The following is a 16,196-nucleotide window of genomic DNA, read 5'->3' on the forward strand; positions in this document are numbered from 1 at the left end:
TGCTAGCTTAACCTCATTGGGAAACTACAGTTTCTTTTCCTTCCCCAGCTTTACTTAGCATGCCAACAAACAAGGGAGCCACAGAATAACAGAGGCACAGTGAACCTTGAGGTCCACACAGTGTTTTAAAGAAATATGTGAAAAAAATATTCAAACCAGTATGGGTTAACATACAACAAGGACATTGATACCAAAGCTGCAGTCCACTGGGGATATTCTCCCCCTAAGAAATAGCTTTTGAAAGAAAACCATTTCCTACATAATGTTTTCTAGTCCTTTGTTTTTCTCCATCCCTTCCTGTATTATTTGCTGCTTGAGATAGCCCTTGTCAGGAGAATCTAGACAGACTTCAAGAGGTGCCAAATTACAGAGACCTCAGGTTTTTCACAGTTAGTTGTTCTTTTCACTGCTGGACTCTTCTAAAGCAAATGAGATTGAATTAATATGTTTTTACTGTATCTGTTCCTCTGCTCTGCTGTTTCCCATGGCCTAGTAGAGGAAGTCTGATTGCCAAGTGTTTTCTCATTTTGTTTAATCTGATACAAAAGGTCACATCAAGTATCCTTTTGGTATTTGCTCTAGAGCTGAGTATAATAGGTGGCAGACCCAAGAAGTATGCATGTTGCTAAACTTCAGAAATATTTGGGTTTTTAGATACAAACAGATGTTTCCTTTTGGTAGCTTCATTTTCCATGTGATATTTCAAGAAGCATAACGGGTGTAGCTGGATCACAGACGAGCATTTTCTGGAAATCAATTAGTTTCACTCATTGCTTCACAAATTATGAGAATATAACTTCACACTTATGTGAAAGAAATAAATAATTGACTTGTTTAATCAGACTGCTGTTTAAATAGACCACCAATTCTTCTTAATACCCACAGATAAATTTTGCAGCAGAAGCAGGAAAATAGAATTGGTTGAGGTTCAGGTCTGATGTAGATCCATTGAAATTAGCAAAAACTGGGCTGCCTTGGGATCCATTGTGCTACACCAGTTTGGCATAACGTATTTGCCCTGATAAAACAAATAATTATAGGAATAAAAATTTAATCTGGAGGATTCATAAAAAACTGTGGTTTTATGTTGTAATCCCGTAGTTTAAATGTGTTAGTAATATATAATAAACATAATTTTAGTTATATCCAATGCTGTTCTCCAAAACAATCCCATTTGCAAAGTGATATATAACTTCATTTAATTTTAAATGGATGGTTAATAAAGTCTTCCTGGATATACTGAGAGGGCTTCTGTCCTCTCAGGAAAATGCATGCCATTCCAAACTTTTCAGATGCAAAGTATGTGCTCTTTGAAGTTCATATTTAAGGGTCAGACATAATGACTTTACATGGAAAAGATGAGTCAGGAAAACTCCACTTACTTTTTCTGAAGAGTAAATTGAGCATTTGAGAACATGGAAAGGTCAGAGGAATTATGAAACAAAGGTTGTTTAAAATATTTCAGCATTACAGTTAAGCAGATAAAGAATCAACTCTAACCCCTGACTTCAAAACAGAGGTCACAACACCAGTTTGACACCAGTTTTGGCAGCTCTGCTGTACTGATACAGTTGCTGTAATCCTGATGTTTAAAAACCTAAAAAGGCAAAGAAGGAGGGGACATGGACAGGGCCTATTAAACAGCAGAAAAAACAAAACTCAAACAACAAAACAAAACAAGAAGCAAATCAACCTTCTAAGGCTTCTGAAAAATGCAGGCTCACACCAGCAGGGCACAGAGGGGTGGCATGGGAGAGAGGGACAGCTCTGCAGGGAAGACCAGCAAGAGAAGACTGCCTAAAACAAAATTAGTGCTTTAGAGAAGAATTCTTCTTTACAATGTATGAATAACTCTTGGTTTGAATATTCAGATTCCTGGACAAAAATTAATTTCTGGCTGTTCCTGCCTGATTCTGATCGCTTTTGGTCCAAGGAGCACTGTCTGAAAAACAGGCAGCTACACAAGCTCTTTGAAGTGAAAACATACACAGGTGATAAAAGCTCTACCACTGGCCTGTATGACAGGATTTTACCTCCTTTTGTAAAGAAACTGAAGAAATAGTTTCAACCAAAACGGAAAGATCACAAACATAGAACAGGAGAAGTCCAACAGCTTTTCCTCTCTCAGGAGAGAGGCAGTAGTCTTTCTGAAGAATCACAGCAAACAGATCATACAGATCACTGGGGCTGTCTGCTTGGACTATTGTCAGCTGAATGACAAAGCTTTGGGCAAGAAACCCATTCTCTAAATCGTTCTTCTCTTGTATTCATTCATACTGCATAAAACCAATACCCAATACATGTACTGGCCGCTCTGGAAAAAAATGGAACCTGACCGGCTACAGTACTCAGGATCAGGTCAAAACACAGTGTAAGAGGTACAAAATGTGACACCTCATTACAGATCAAAAGAAAAACAAAAGGCAGCTAACAATGATAAGGGGATATACTGGGAGGATAACAGATGAATTTGGACAGCTATCTATGTAATGACCAAAATGTTGAACTTGGATGCCTCTTGAAGTCTGTATTTTGCACATTTTGTAAGGCATCATGTTTTCTAAGCACCTGCAGCTTCTCATACACATTGGATGTTCAGCATCCAAAAAAACACATATTTCGGTCACTCTTGTTGTATTAATCCAAAAGCCACTAGCCAAGTGAAAAGAGAAAATAAAACAGGGAAGAAGACAAAGAATATTTTTGGGTAAAAAACCACATGATATAAAAACTGGTAAATCCCAAAGGTATAAAATCAGATCTAGTGATGTTTTTCACATGCCCAAATTTTGTAGAGTTCCAAATCTGAACAGCCAAATGATTATTCCAGTGCATACACCTTTGGATTCTGCCACTACTGTCACTATTGGTAGACTTTGGCAAAAGTAATCTGTGGTAAACCTCTAATCCATCATGTTTATTACCACAGTGAAGGGGGGGGGAAACAAATCTGCTCTGGTTGTTAGAGTTTGTCTGTGCTTGTAAGGCTGGAAAAACTGACAATTCTCCTATTTCATAAGCAATTGCATATCTCGAGGCCTAACGCTTCCATCAACGCTGCCTTCGTACAATCCTAAACATCCACTGGTCAGATTATGTGACCAATACATCTGTTCTAGAACAAGCAGCAGTCACAAATATTGAGGCCATGCTACTGAGAATGCAGCTGCGATGGGCAGGGCACGTCTCAAGGATAAAGGACCACTGCCTCCCTAAGATCTTGCTTTACAGTGAATTTGCCACTGGCTGCCGCAAGATAAGGAGCCCCAAAGAGAAGATACAAGGACTCCCTGAAACAACATCTCAGCCTTGGCCATATTGATCAACATAACTGGTCTACTCTGGCCTCCAATTGGGAGGTCTGGAGACACACCATCTATAACGCTGCTGATGCCTTTGAGAAAGCACGCAGGATCACCCTTGAGGAGAAAAGACAATGCAGAAAGAATTGTACCCTGCAGAATTTACCACCTAAGGAGTCTTTCTGCTGTGCCTTTTGCAACCGGACATGCCTGTCTCATATTGGCCTTTTTAGCCACCAACGCGCTTGTAACAAACGTGGGTAGAGACCTTTCCCAAATCTTCGTTCGCGAAGCCTAGCCATGATCTCAAGGCCTAGTAGCTTGTAGATTAAGATGGTTTTCTACTGTGGTATAAGTGAAAAGGCTAAAAGTAAAAAGCTGTAAGTGACAATAGCAGAGTTTTTCAGGTACTGCTGTGCTAATTGGAATGGTACATGATTTTAGCAGGTTGGATAAAAACATGATCAAACTGGAGTTCAGGTATGCCTCAGGTGCAATTGCAAGTGCAAATAAAAACAACAAACAAAATCAGAACCTAAGTCAGTGTAGTGGTTTGAACCAGGTTTTCCCCCTGAAGCTAAGAAAGTGGTAACCCCCAGGGGGTGGTGACCCTTGGGGTTTGACCCAATCAGTGCTCCTGCAAAATATAAACATATCTCTAGACCAGAAAAGAAGAAGTTGTACTTGTCGTTAGAAGAAGAAGTAGTAGCCATGTTGTGAAAGCCACGAGGAGGAAGGGGCGACAGCCCCTCTGGGGGGCCTCGGCCCCCCAGCCCCCAGCTGGGGTCATAGAAACTCGGAAACAGTGTTAGACTGGACTGAGGTCTGTGACTTGAGAAGCTGAAGGAGTTTTCTCCACCGAGAGTGGGCAGACGGAGCAGCAGCAGAGACAGCAGCGTCCGAGAGCAGTGGCAAAGAGCCAAGAAGATAAGAAGCAGCAGCAGAGCTGCCGAGCAGGAAGACACAGAGATCTCTGATGGAGAGAGACAGTGAGAGAGTTTGGGTAAGAACTGGACAACCAAAACTTCCCAAACTCCCTAGAGACCCCTCCGAGAAAGAGGAGGGGGTGGTGGACTCCCACCTGAGAGGAGTCCTAAAGTGCAGTATGCACTGCAGAGAGGAGCAAAAAAGCTCAGGCCTCCTGAGAGCTAAGCCAGGATGACCAAAGGAATGTGTGTGTGGGGGGTGACCTTCGCCACCCCACCCTTACTGCAGCTTCAGAGAAGCTGGCAGCCATCTTGGGGCAGAGCACAGAAGCTCTGCAGAGGGGCTTGGATCCCCTGAAGATACCAGACCGTCACGAAGGCTTCTGCACTTCGTTGATATGACCGTGGTGGAGCAACCTTTGTCTGGGGTAACGCAGCCCACGGAAAGACCCTTCGTTTGCGTTGAAGGGCCGAGAGAGACTTGGAGACTCCCTCGTGTGTATTGGCAAGGATTCAGCCAACAACTGCTTCATGAAAGACACAGAGAGAACTGCTGCTCTAGAGAGAACTGCTGCTCAGAGACTGGAAGGGGTCTTTTCTTCTTCTTCCCTCCTGGACTTTTATTTGGAGGGAGAAGAGATTTGGCCCATTGTAAATATTGTATGTCATGGTAGAACTAGAGTTCTAGAGTTAAGATTGTATGTAATGGTATTATACTATTTATTTATGTGTACAGTCACTGTAATATAATTCCCTTCCCCCCATATTGAGTCTTGTGTTTTTGTCTGGAAAACCCATCTCAGACTGGGTTGAGATGTGGGAGGGGGGGGGCTAGAACAAGGGAACTGGATTTTGAGTTCTAAAACCATGACAGTCAGTCAGTATCATTACAAGCTAATGGTTTGGAATTCATTAGAATTTTCTGCCTGGGACATATTCTAAATACATCTAAATAAAATATAAGAGAAACTGTTTGAAAGTGTAACCAATTGCATATTACAGACACCTCAAAGAGCTGTTAACACTTTCAGCAAACTGCCACTTACTTCAGTCTGTGCTGACTTCAGTTTTACAGAGGAAAATTAAGGAGGCTTTGTCTCCAAAAATGTCAGGTTTTCGACACTGCCTTAAGTATGAATCCTATTTATAACTCTCCAGTTACAAAATCAGCTTAGGTCAATACATGTTATAGAATAAATAAATTTCTTAGCCATTCTAGTGAAAAATATGCTGAGCCTGAATCTCTTTTCCATTTGAGCCACAGTAATGGATGTCTTTATTTTCTGTTGGACCTCTGCAGTCTCAGGTTCTCAGGGATACATCTGGCAGGAAAACCAGAAGATTCTGTACTTTGCTTTGTGCAGCAGAATAGTATCAGTGGGATCCCAGTGAATCATTCCAATCACAAGTAATTCCTGAAAAAAATAACTTCTGTTTAAGCAGGATTTATTTAAAATTCATGTATTCCTTCCTTCTCTTTCTAGGAGTAGACTGTGTTTTAAACTTTAATCAAACCAAAACAAACTCCCATTATACAGAATTTAAAAAATGAGATAAGAAGAAAACAAACAACTGCTGAGCTGAACACCCCAATTCTCTTGGAGAAAACCCTGTGCCAATAAGTAAGATGCTAGAAGAAGGTAGGGCTACACCAGTAACAGCACTCAAGTGGAAGGCACAAGCCTTTGGGCAAAACTGTACAGCAAGGATCTCAGCACCTTCACCACGATTACAGGAACTACTGTAATCTGTGAAGTTCCAGATTTTTGGTACATTTTCTACTTTATTCATTTTCACATTAAACTCAGTGAGTACAGATAGCTCTGAGATATTTCTGCCACTCTTACATTATAAAGTTGCAACAGGTTGTAGAGTTTTATACTGCTGATACATAATACAGGAGCAGCGCTGGAACAAAGAAAAACAAGATTTTGACAAAATGTTTTAAATAATATGTATATCTTTTTAGGCAACAAGAGGAAGCGGAGAAGTTTGGTTCAGGGGAAAATGAGTTAATTGGGTCTTTATGGTAATGTCATCAACAATGAAACTGTGTTCAGTTTGGCATCTTTAAGTTTCAGAGTTAACAACTTACTATGAACAATGTCATGAAAGACTCCCCCTCTTCAGTAATTATCAGCTGAGAAAGACATTTCCATGTCAGTTAACACTAAAGTTAATCTCTCCAAGTTGATCAGATCTGAGAAGTAAATATTTTATTTTTTTTAAGATGAACACTGAATATTAGAGCACAGGCCTTCAAAATAATTAATTCCATCACCACAGACCTATTATTGATGGGTACCTACATTAAGAGTCTTGAAATCTTTTCACTCTTATGGAGTGGAAACAGAAGAAGGATCAAGCTGTTGCTGAAAAAAATGGCATGCTAAAACATTTGCTATATGTACTGAACAACACTCCAAACTGTCTCATAAGTCTAACATATGCTCCTTGTCTTGTATATACTCATTCAAGATTTAGATCATGGCACAGTAATGGCAAATAAACCATGTTATCCTTCAGTTATAAACAATTTATTTTCTTTCTGAAAGCATGCTTTTCCTGAGCATGTTCCTCTAAAGTAAAATGATTACTGACCTTTCATCTGATTGGTATTTCTACTGAGTATCCTCCCCTACTTCAAATTGTTTTACGGTAGTCAGATAGATGCTGCTACAGTGCTGAGTAACTTCAAAATTTTAACTTCAGGATTTGAATAGTTAGCAAGACGAGGAAAATAAATTGTACCATCATAGAAATGTCAATGGTACAATGACAGACGAGGCTAAAAATTGGACTAAAACATGGGTTTGGACATATCAAAAGAGTTCTTCTGACTGTCAGGATAAAGTCCAGTAGTGTAACAATGAATCCCTTAGTTTAAAAGTGACAGCCCAGATAGGCTTTTCTTGATCCAGATAGGATACACGTGTATCTCTATGTAATATAATTTGTTAACATAATGCCAATCTTTGCTCTTGTTGGCAAGGAATTAAATAGGAGAACAGGTAATTATTTGCAACCTTCCTACCTTCTTCATGTTCCAATGAAAGAATATCCCTTTCTTGCCTTAAAACTGGCATTCAGGTTTATTTTCAAGACAACATCCCTGAAGTATTTGTCCCTTAGAAGATAAATCAATCTCTCAATGAGAAAATTTGTCTCATTATCTTTCTGTATATGATTTTTATCTATTATATGTATCCAGGCCTTCTTCAGCTATTCAAATGACTTCTAAATATTTACTACAACTAAACAAACATACACTAATGACAATGAAACAAATTGCACATGTGAGAAGTTAAGTGAACCAGGAACATCCTGGTTGACAGGATTTTTGCCAAGAACTTCACAAAAAGCTTATCCACTCTATTTCCTTGAATTAGAATCAAGTATTTTTTTCTAGTCTCACATGGCAAAACAAAATTAACTAGACCAGACCAGACTGATGCATAGGGTGCTATATTACATTAATACATTTGCCATCACTAGAAGGCACAGCTGGGACTCTGCATGAATGTTCTGTTGGGCATTCATTCTCACAAGATTCTAAAATACAAGCCCCTCACTTCACAACCTCTGAGCACTTGCTGCATTACAAAGTGCTACACATATGTTGACTGACAGATTGCTCTAATGTTTGTTCAGATTCTTTCTTGGTACATGGATGGTTCTTTGAAGAGCAGTAAAATATTTCAAAATCCTGAATATACAAAAATTTGAACTATTTGGGGGGAAAAGAGTGATTTGAGATTATGTTTGTCTGGAGATTAAAAAACCCCAAACCTTGATAAAGTAAAGAACAGGACTATACTCATTTATCTGAAGTCAAGAGACACCATTTAATGTATTAGCTCAGGACTGCTTTACTTGGCAACAACTTCAAATGCACTTTGCATGAAAAAAACAGGTAATAATTTAATGAGAATAAATAATTTTAACAGTACCCTAATTTTCTTTATAGCACTCAATAGCTTTTAAATTATATATATGTGGGCACCTCCCCATCCCCGGACAAACAGTTCATCTCTGTGACATAAAATTATTATGCATAGATTATCAAACTATAAATTAAATATTACCCTTAAAAATCCAACAACAAGTCACAGCATAAAACCTCACAAATTCTCTTTAAAGTGTCAGATTCCTCTTTGTTAGTAAATATCTCAATTATGTTTGAAGTAGTTTTCTTCCAACTATTTATTCATACTGTATTATTCATTCTAATTCTTATGGTCTTGTTTGTAAAAACAAATGAGATATCAATTTATTTAAAAGGACTTATCAAGAACCATCTCTATAAATACAATCATGTACTATGATATTAAGATAAATATTAGTGTTTAGGGACAATTGACTATTTTTCTATGGGAATTTAATTTCTATGGGAATTAAAGTATGCACTTGAGAAAACTCAACTTTTTATGGGGAAAAACACAACAGCAGTATTTGGACAGGCTGCCAAAACTATGCTATATTTAGCATGGAGCAAAAAGAACAAATCCAGCATCCAGCACATGCAGTTTCCTAATATTTATTCCCCATTTCTACTTAGCAAATTCAACATTTATAAAGAAACTTGTCTCAAAAGAGTTGCCCAGATGAAAAATCAAGTACATCACTGCGTAAACATCATTTGGTTGATTTGATTTTAAAAATAATTTTTTAAACCAAAGCTTCACTTGTGGACCTCACACAACACATGTACACCCTTGGTGGCCAGAGAAACATCAATTAGTGGGAATCACCAGATTTTTGAAAATACGTAGTATATCTCTTGCTCACTGGAGGAGTTTTCTGCAAATACATATACTGTCATGGAAACAAATGACTTTTTGTGGACTCATCCACTACAAACTAAATGTAAGTTTACCGGTTAAATAAATATCCTGAAGGAACTGGAGTAGACTCTTTTTTCTTTCAAATTCCTCATTTTTCAAATCTCTCTCAGGAAGGAGCAGAAAGGAAAAGGCACAAGAAACGTACATAATTTACCAGGCCCCTTCTTCTAAGGGTTCAAATGTTGACAATATTTTAAAATGTGGGATTTGAAGGGCATTGTGAAAAGTAAAAATAGCACTGCTATCTTTATAAAATTATAAAATCAGTAATTTTATAATTTCAACTCTGTAAACTCAGGCTCTGATAGTCAAGCAGTTCTTTTTAACAAGAGTTTTTCATCCACATGTAGATCTTCACTGACACCATTATACCTCTGTTCTCTTCAGATTATTTATCTCCAGCCCCATGCTGTAATGTCAGTGTTTCTAGGATCTTACAGAGAAGTTCTAAGGATTTTCAATTTTGCAGATATTTAACGATTTCCAGTAAAGGTATATCATTTACATAGGATTTTTATCTAATATGAATAGCCTAGATTTTCTTAAGACTGTGGACAAACTGAATGTCAAGAACACTTGAAATTGTTTAAGCAGCTTTCCATCTTTGACTCTTTTTTCCTTCCTTTGAACTCCACATCCACATTTTGCTACTTCCAATACTTGTGTGAGTTGAGCAGAATCCAGGAAATTGAGCTGTCCGAATAACAGGGAAGAGGAAGGTACTAGGAAAGGCTATTTTTCAGGAGATCAGCTTTGCCGTTCACCTTCCAGCTGCACAACCAACCATGCCAGCTGACTGCAGTGAGGGTCAAGGGGGGGAGCAGGAGATGGCAGAGGCTTCTGAACCAAGCAGTGCTGTCACTAGAGAATCCACAGTACCTTTTGCAGATCCCCAGCAAATTAGTCCACTTAATTTGATGGGCCAGTATTTTGGTGATTTACAATCTTTGTTACATAATCTGCTCAGTAATTACTCAGCAGGAGAACAGCACTCAGTCCACTCTTCCCCAGGCTGCATGGATTCCAGGACAGGACAAGGCAGTAAAACTCTTATTTCTGGTAGAAGGACAAATATTTTGAGAAAAAATTCATGGTAGATTCATCCATTTAGAAAGGGCTGATTTTACAGTCATTCTTTAGAAAGAAGCTTACTTTTAAAAAGACCCAAATATTCATAAATACTACTGGTAAAAATAGAGCCATGTTATATTTACATCAGCCATTCAATATGTCATTGATACTTCTTTCCTCAACCACCTGCTAGTACAGTTCCCTCCCAGCAAAAATGCTGTAAGTAACATCTGCAGACAAGTCTAACTATTCCTAGAGATACAAACTTGTGACTTTTTAAAAGTCAACAACTTCATTCTGTTAACCACCTTTTTGTTGTTGCTGTTGTGCAGATCTGCATATCTACTTCTCCTGGGATGGAACAAAGAGCCATTGCCATTTCTTTCTATCAGTTCTCCAGATGTTTGTATAAATTTAAAAAGAAGCAGTGAATTCTTAATTAGAACACCATAGATATGCTCAACATGGCATGTTGATATCATTAGCTTGAAAATACTGAAAAACACTCAGAACTCTAACTTCCAATGAACATAAACTATTGATACGATCCCAATCATTAATTAGCTTATAAGGAATCATAAGTTCACTGATGTAATGGTGCCTTGTTAGTCTGTACTGGGACAGTGATCTACGTGTTTCAGAACCAACCATTTTAATTAATTTGCTGTTTGCACTATCCAAACATATTACAAATAAAATAGAAAACATAAGGTATGATGAAAAGATATGACAGACTGATGAGACACTGTTCGCAGTCCTCATGCTCGTCCAACAGCAGTGCTCATAATATGAAGAAGCTACAGGCAGTAGCTGATTGAAGAAGGATGAATTATGAGATACAATCCAAGACACCAGTTTTCTTTCAGCAAATGGATTTATTGACATAATTGATTATAACCATGTACAGCATCTATGCATCTCCCATTGGAAGAATATCCAGTGATAGAGCTAACGTTAGTGTGATACACAGCTTTACTCAATAATCCCACTGCATTTCTAACAACAAACAGTGGTGTACTCCACAGTCATAAATGGCTAAGAACATCCAGACGTACAAAAGAACGGAAATTTAATATTTTTAACAAAAGAAAATGAAACCTGATCCCACATTCCTTCAGTTTTAATTCCATTCAACATTGTGTCTATAGCAGTGATGAATTTTAATCTATACACTGACAACTGAGTTTGGTCCCTGATACTCCTGAAAACTACAGCCTGTCAAAATGAAGTCTCAAAGGACTTCTTGATACTGACCCAAGAAACAAGCCTTCGATTTTTTTTTCTCCATTTAAAGGACAAAGATTAAGGCAAATGATCTCTACACTCTCTCCCTCAGAACATAAAGTGTTTTCTCTCTATTCTGTCACTGAACTCCAATTGAAGGTACCAGTTACTATGGTATCTTTTGTAAACACTTGTTCAGCTGAAAAAAAAAAGAAGGGAGAAAAAAAAAAAGAAAAAATCCCAAATTGCTTACTTGCAATTATGGTAATAAACAACTCCTAGTCACGAACACCTCGGGTCAGCAATGAATGCATCATATTGAGACAAAATGTCTCCATAGTACACTAACACTTCCTTCAAGCCATTCAGTTCCACAAGAGTTCATCTGAGGTTGCACATTAAATTCAAAGGAGCAGAAGTAGTATTAATGGTCTCAACAATTTACCAAATTCCATCTAAAACATTTGCATTTAAATTGCAACTCTGGTTTGGACCTCTTTAACTAGCTCATTTCTAGACCACACAGAGAGAATTATTAATGTAAACTAAACCACCATATTTCCTAGTAACAGAACCACATTCTGTAAATATTTAGGAAAGTCTGAGAAGTAGAGAGCAACTGACCATAAAATGATTAGCACTGTTCTGCAACCAAAAGCAAAATTCTAATTTAAAAAAAAACCACAACAACCAACAAACCAAAACAACTCAAACATAATATACTACTGCATAAGGGTTTAACTTTAGTATTCCTCATTCAGCTACACAAAACACAGAATCTAGATTAATATACAAAAATGTTTTATTTCACAGTGAGGTACATAAAGCTTCTAACTTTAGTAGGCTAAAAGAGAACTGCCTGTTACAATGAAGATTGTTTCATGTTCCTGAAATATTCTCACCTATTACTGTTTCTGAAGAAAGGCACCAATTATTGTTTATCCATCAACAGTTCACTTCTGCATCTGTGCATTTAGAAATGAAGATGGATTATGTGAGGGTCAGCGGTCTACTGACCATCATGGACCCAAACAAATACAGCACAAGTACCAAGCAGTATTTATTCAAAAACAATTTAAAAATAGCTCATTTGTAAACACATTACAAAAATATGTTAGTTTTTCTTAGTGGTGTCAGCAATATATTCCTGTAGAACTAACTAGCTGCATTATTGTTTCTCGTTTACAAAAAAAAAAGAAAACCCATTTGTGCACATTAAATAGCCTCACATTCGGTTTGAGTTGAAACGGCATAGCCTTCAAACTGTCCAGTGAAAAAATCATTTCCAGCCCTCCCTGGTTGCACACAGTTCAATTAAAAGATTGGTCCAAATTTTTGTTAGGAAGAGCTGGTGCCTTGGAAAGACCTGGTCAAAGCTTTCTCACACAGGGCCAGGCTGCTCACTGTAACTTGTTCCCAACTGCAGTTGGAGAAAACCACCTGTAAAATAGCACACAAATTAACGGCTCTGAGTTTGCTTAAGGGAGGCACTGGCTGCTGTTGGCAGTAGCTCCCGCCGCTTTGCTCCTTGTGGCAAGGCACAATTACCGCCTGTCAGGGCTTTTCCTTGGGTTAGTGATGATTCCTGAAAAAACAGTGACATTCCAGCAGAGGCAACCCCATCTCACAGGCGGCCTCAGCCCCGGTCTGCAGTAAGGGCAGCTGAACACAGCCACTGCGCTGCAGCTCTGCCCCTCGGAGGCCACGACCCCGGGGCCCGCACCATCCCCTCAGAGACCGACGTCCACCTTCCCTCCCAGCGCCGACCGCAGCTCCCGGCCGGCCTCGGGGCCTCGGTGGGCTCAGTCGGTGAAGCGCTGCAGCAAGTGTTCATCACCATGCCGGCTGCCCCCGCTGTCCATGAAGCGCTCGCAGGGGAATTCGATGAGGTCGGCCTCACTGAGGGCACAGGCGGCAGTACCACGGGGCGGTCGGTGGGACTGGAAGCCCGAGAAGTCGGCAGAGACGCCGGTGCCCATGGAGCGGAGTGGGCGGCGTGTGGAGTAAAGCTGCCTCACGTGGACAGGGGCTGCCTTCCGACGCCGACGCCCCAGCACCTTCTTGCGCAGCAGGCGGGCGGCCCAGGCGGCCAAAGCCGTCAGCAGCAGCAGCGCGTTCACCGCCAGCAGCACCAGCGTGAGCAGCTGCTGGTCAGGGCCGCGGGGCCCACCTGCTGCTGCCGCAGAGCTGCCCTCGGGCAGGGTGACCAGCCCGGCGCAGTGGTCCCGCGGTGCCACCGGGCACGCGCGGCCGCCCAGGATGCCCTCAACACAGACAAGGTAGGGGGTGTCCGGGTGGAGCTCCTGCAGCGTAGCCGCCGGCTCCCCGTGCTCTGGCAGGTACACGAAGCGCTGGAACTTGACAGCGGCACCGAAGCGGTCAAAGAGGAGGCGGAATCGTGCCGGCCCAAGCAGGCGGGGGCTGCGGTGTGGCCGCACAGCCCAGCGCACTGTCACCCAGCTGGAGCCAACAGCCTCCACCGACAGGTTGTGGAGGAACAGCTTGTTGAAGTCGCACGGGTCGGACACCAGTGGCGGGACCCCAGCGGCACTGGCCCGACGGGGCCATGCCGCGCTGGGCAGTGGTGGCGGCGTGGGGCTGGCAGCAATGGGTGCGCCCATTAGGCGGGCAGTGGAGGCGGCTGGCGGCGGCCCCGGGGGCAGTCCCACGGCGCTGCTGTTGCCCCCAAGCCCCTCAGGAGACAGCAGGGAGGGAGAGTCGCCATCGGGGCAGGAGCCACCACCCTGCGGTGGCAGCAGCTGGGCATCCTGCAGGTAGTCAAGGTACTTGCCAGCCAGGGTGGACGGCAGGCGGCACTGCACGAAGACGGTGAGCAGGCGGCCCTGGGAGTGCCAGGCTGCCAGCCAGTGCTTGAGGCCGCGAAGGCGGCAATCACAGCTCCAGGCATTCCCCTCCAGCTCCAGGCGGTAGAGGGCCAGGCTGGAGGCAAAGAGCTCGCCAGGGAGCGTCGCCAGCGCATTGTCCCGAAGGCTGAGCTCCCGCAAGCGGCCAAGGTGGCTGAAGGCAGCCGGATGTAGGGTGGTCAGTGCATTGCGGCTCAGATCCAGTGCCTCCAGGTTGCCCAGTGGCTCCAGCAGGGAAACAGGCAGGTGGCTTAGCAGGTTCCCCTCCAGGCGCAGCTCCTTCAGTGAGCCCAGCCCCGTGAAGGCATCCGGAGCCAGGTGAGACAGTCGGTTGCCACTGAGCGAGAGCTTCGCCAAGCCAGGCAGGTGCTGGAAGAGTCCTCCTGTCAGCTGCCGCAGGCTGTTGCTGGCCAGCAGCAGGGTGTGGAGGGAACGCAGTGGTCCGAAGATATCTGGGTGGCGAAGGGAGCTCTGCTGGTTCCCCGAGAGGTCAAGAAAGCGCAACTTGGCCAGTCCGGTGAAGGCACCACGGCTCAGCCAGCGGATGCGGTTGGACTCCAGGTGCAGGTAGAGTAAGTTTGGCAGCCCTGAGAAAGTAGAGTCACCTAGCGAGCCCAGCTCATTGCCATCCAGTCGCAGCTTGACAAGACTGCTGAGGCCGGAGAAGGAGGCAGCGCTGAGGCGGCCGATCTCGTTGGCGTTCACATAGAGGATGCGCAGCTTGGCCAAGGCGCTGAGTGTGCCAGGGGCCAGCGCAGGCAGCAGGTTGTTGCCCAGATAAAGCTCCTCCAGCCGGTCTAGGTGCTCAAAGGCCTTGGGGTGCAGCGAGCGGATCCGGTTGTACTGCAGGTCCAGGCGCTGGAGCCCTGCCAGGCGGTGGAAGTCGAAGGCGGAGATGTTGACGATGAAGTTGCCCCCGAGACTGTAGGTGAGGATATCCTTCGGCTCGGCAGCCTTGGGCACGGAGCGCAGGCCCCGGTTGGTGCAGAGGAGGTGCTGGTGCTGCTGGCAATCGCATGGCTCGGGACAGATGGGCTCGGCCGCGGGCAGCAGCAGGAGGATGAGGGGGACAGAGCCCCAGAGTACCCGCGGCAGCACCATCAGGCGGACCCGGCGCGGCACCCCCATCCCGGGACGAGACGTGGGCTGCTTCCCCCGCCGGCTTTGTGTCTATCCGGCATCCCCTCCGCCTCCTCCGCGACTGCTAATGGGCCCCTCCTCTGCTCCGCGCCGGGCTGAGCTCTGCGCCGGGCAGGCAAGCGCGGCGGCTGCTGCAGGTCGCGGTGTCCGGCACCATGAGCTGGCCCGCAGCGGCCGGGAGCGCTGCCCCGCCCGGGCTCTGCCGCCCCTGGCGGCCCGCGGGTGCGGGTCGGCTGTGGCGGGGTCGGCGCTGCCGCGGGGGGCGGGCGGGATGCGGAGCGGAGCGGCTGCTCCGCCGGCACTCCCAGGGTGGAGGGGGCGGGCGGGGAGGAGACGGAGGGGGGCGGCGGGCGGAGCGGGGAGAGGGAGAAAGACGAGCTCCGAAAGTTGCCGAGAAAACTCAGCGGAAATTCGTACTTCCCACACTGTGCCCTGGGGGACCGGAGGATCGGATGGAGCGGCGGAGAGGGAGGACGGCGTGGCGGGTGGGGGGGGAGCGGGGGGAGGAAGCCCGCGGCCAGTCCTGGCTCGGTTCAGCCCCGGCAGCGAGCAGGGGCGCAAAGTGGGAAAGAAGGAATTGGAACCGGCTGTGGCTGCCTCCCAGCCACATGGGTTGCAGATAAAGCTGCACATCGGGGAGGGGGAAGGGAACAAAAGTAAGCTAATCGTCGTCGTCCCCTTTTTCCCCCCTTCTGTTTAGAAACCTGCCAAAAGCAACAGTTACGGTTTACCAGGGATTTAGGACTTTCTATCGTGTTGAGCAAACAGCAATCACAGGACTAAGCTAGTTCTAGTACATCAGAATGAATTTTCATTCTTTCTCCT

General features: G+C 43.9%; 1 protein-coding gene across 1 annotated transcript; it reads right to left on the reverse strand.

Moving 5' to 3' along the window:
• Window positions 1–10,998: 10,998 nt before the first annotated feature.
• On the reverse strand, window positions 10,999–15,560 carry TRIL (TLR4 interactor with leucine rich repeats). The gene has a single exon (XM_027675312.1). The coding sequence runs from the start codon at window positions 15,357–15,359 to the stop codon at window positions 13,170–13,172; it is 2,190 nt and encodes a 729-aa protein (XP_027531113.1). The 5' UTR covers window positions 15,360–15,560; the 3' UTR covers window positions 10,999–13,169.
• Window positions 15,561–16,196: the final 636 nt, after the last annotated feature.

This window comes from Neopelma chrysocephalum, unplaced genomic scaffold, assembly GCF_003984885.1.
Source record: "Neopelma chrysocephalum unplaced genomic scaffold, ASM398488v2 Primary Assembly neopelma1_26, whole genome shotgun sequence".
Lineage (NCBI taxonomy): Eukaryota > Metazoa > Chordata > Aves > Passeriformes > Pipridae > Neopelma > Neopelma chrysocephalum.

What these genes read in the sequence shown, in the direction of transcription:
- TRIL (XM_027675312.1), bottom strand. Translation starts at nt 15,359, where the DNA reads ATGGGGGTGCCGCGCCGGGTCCGCCTGATGGTGCTGCCGCGGGTACTC.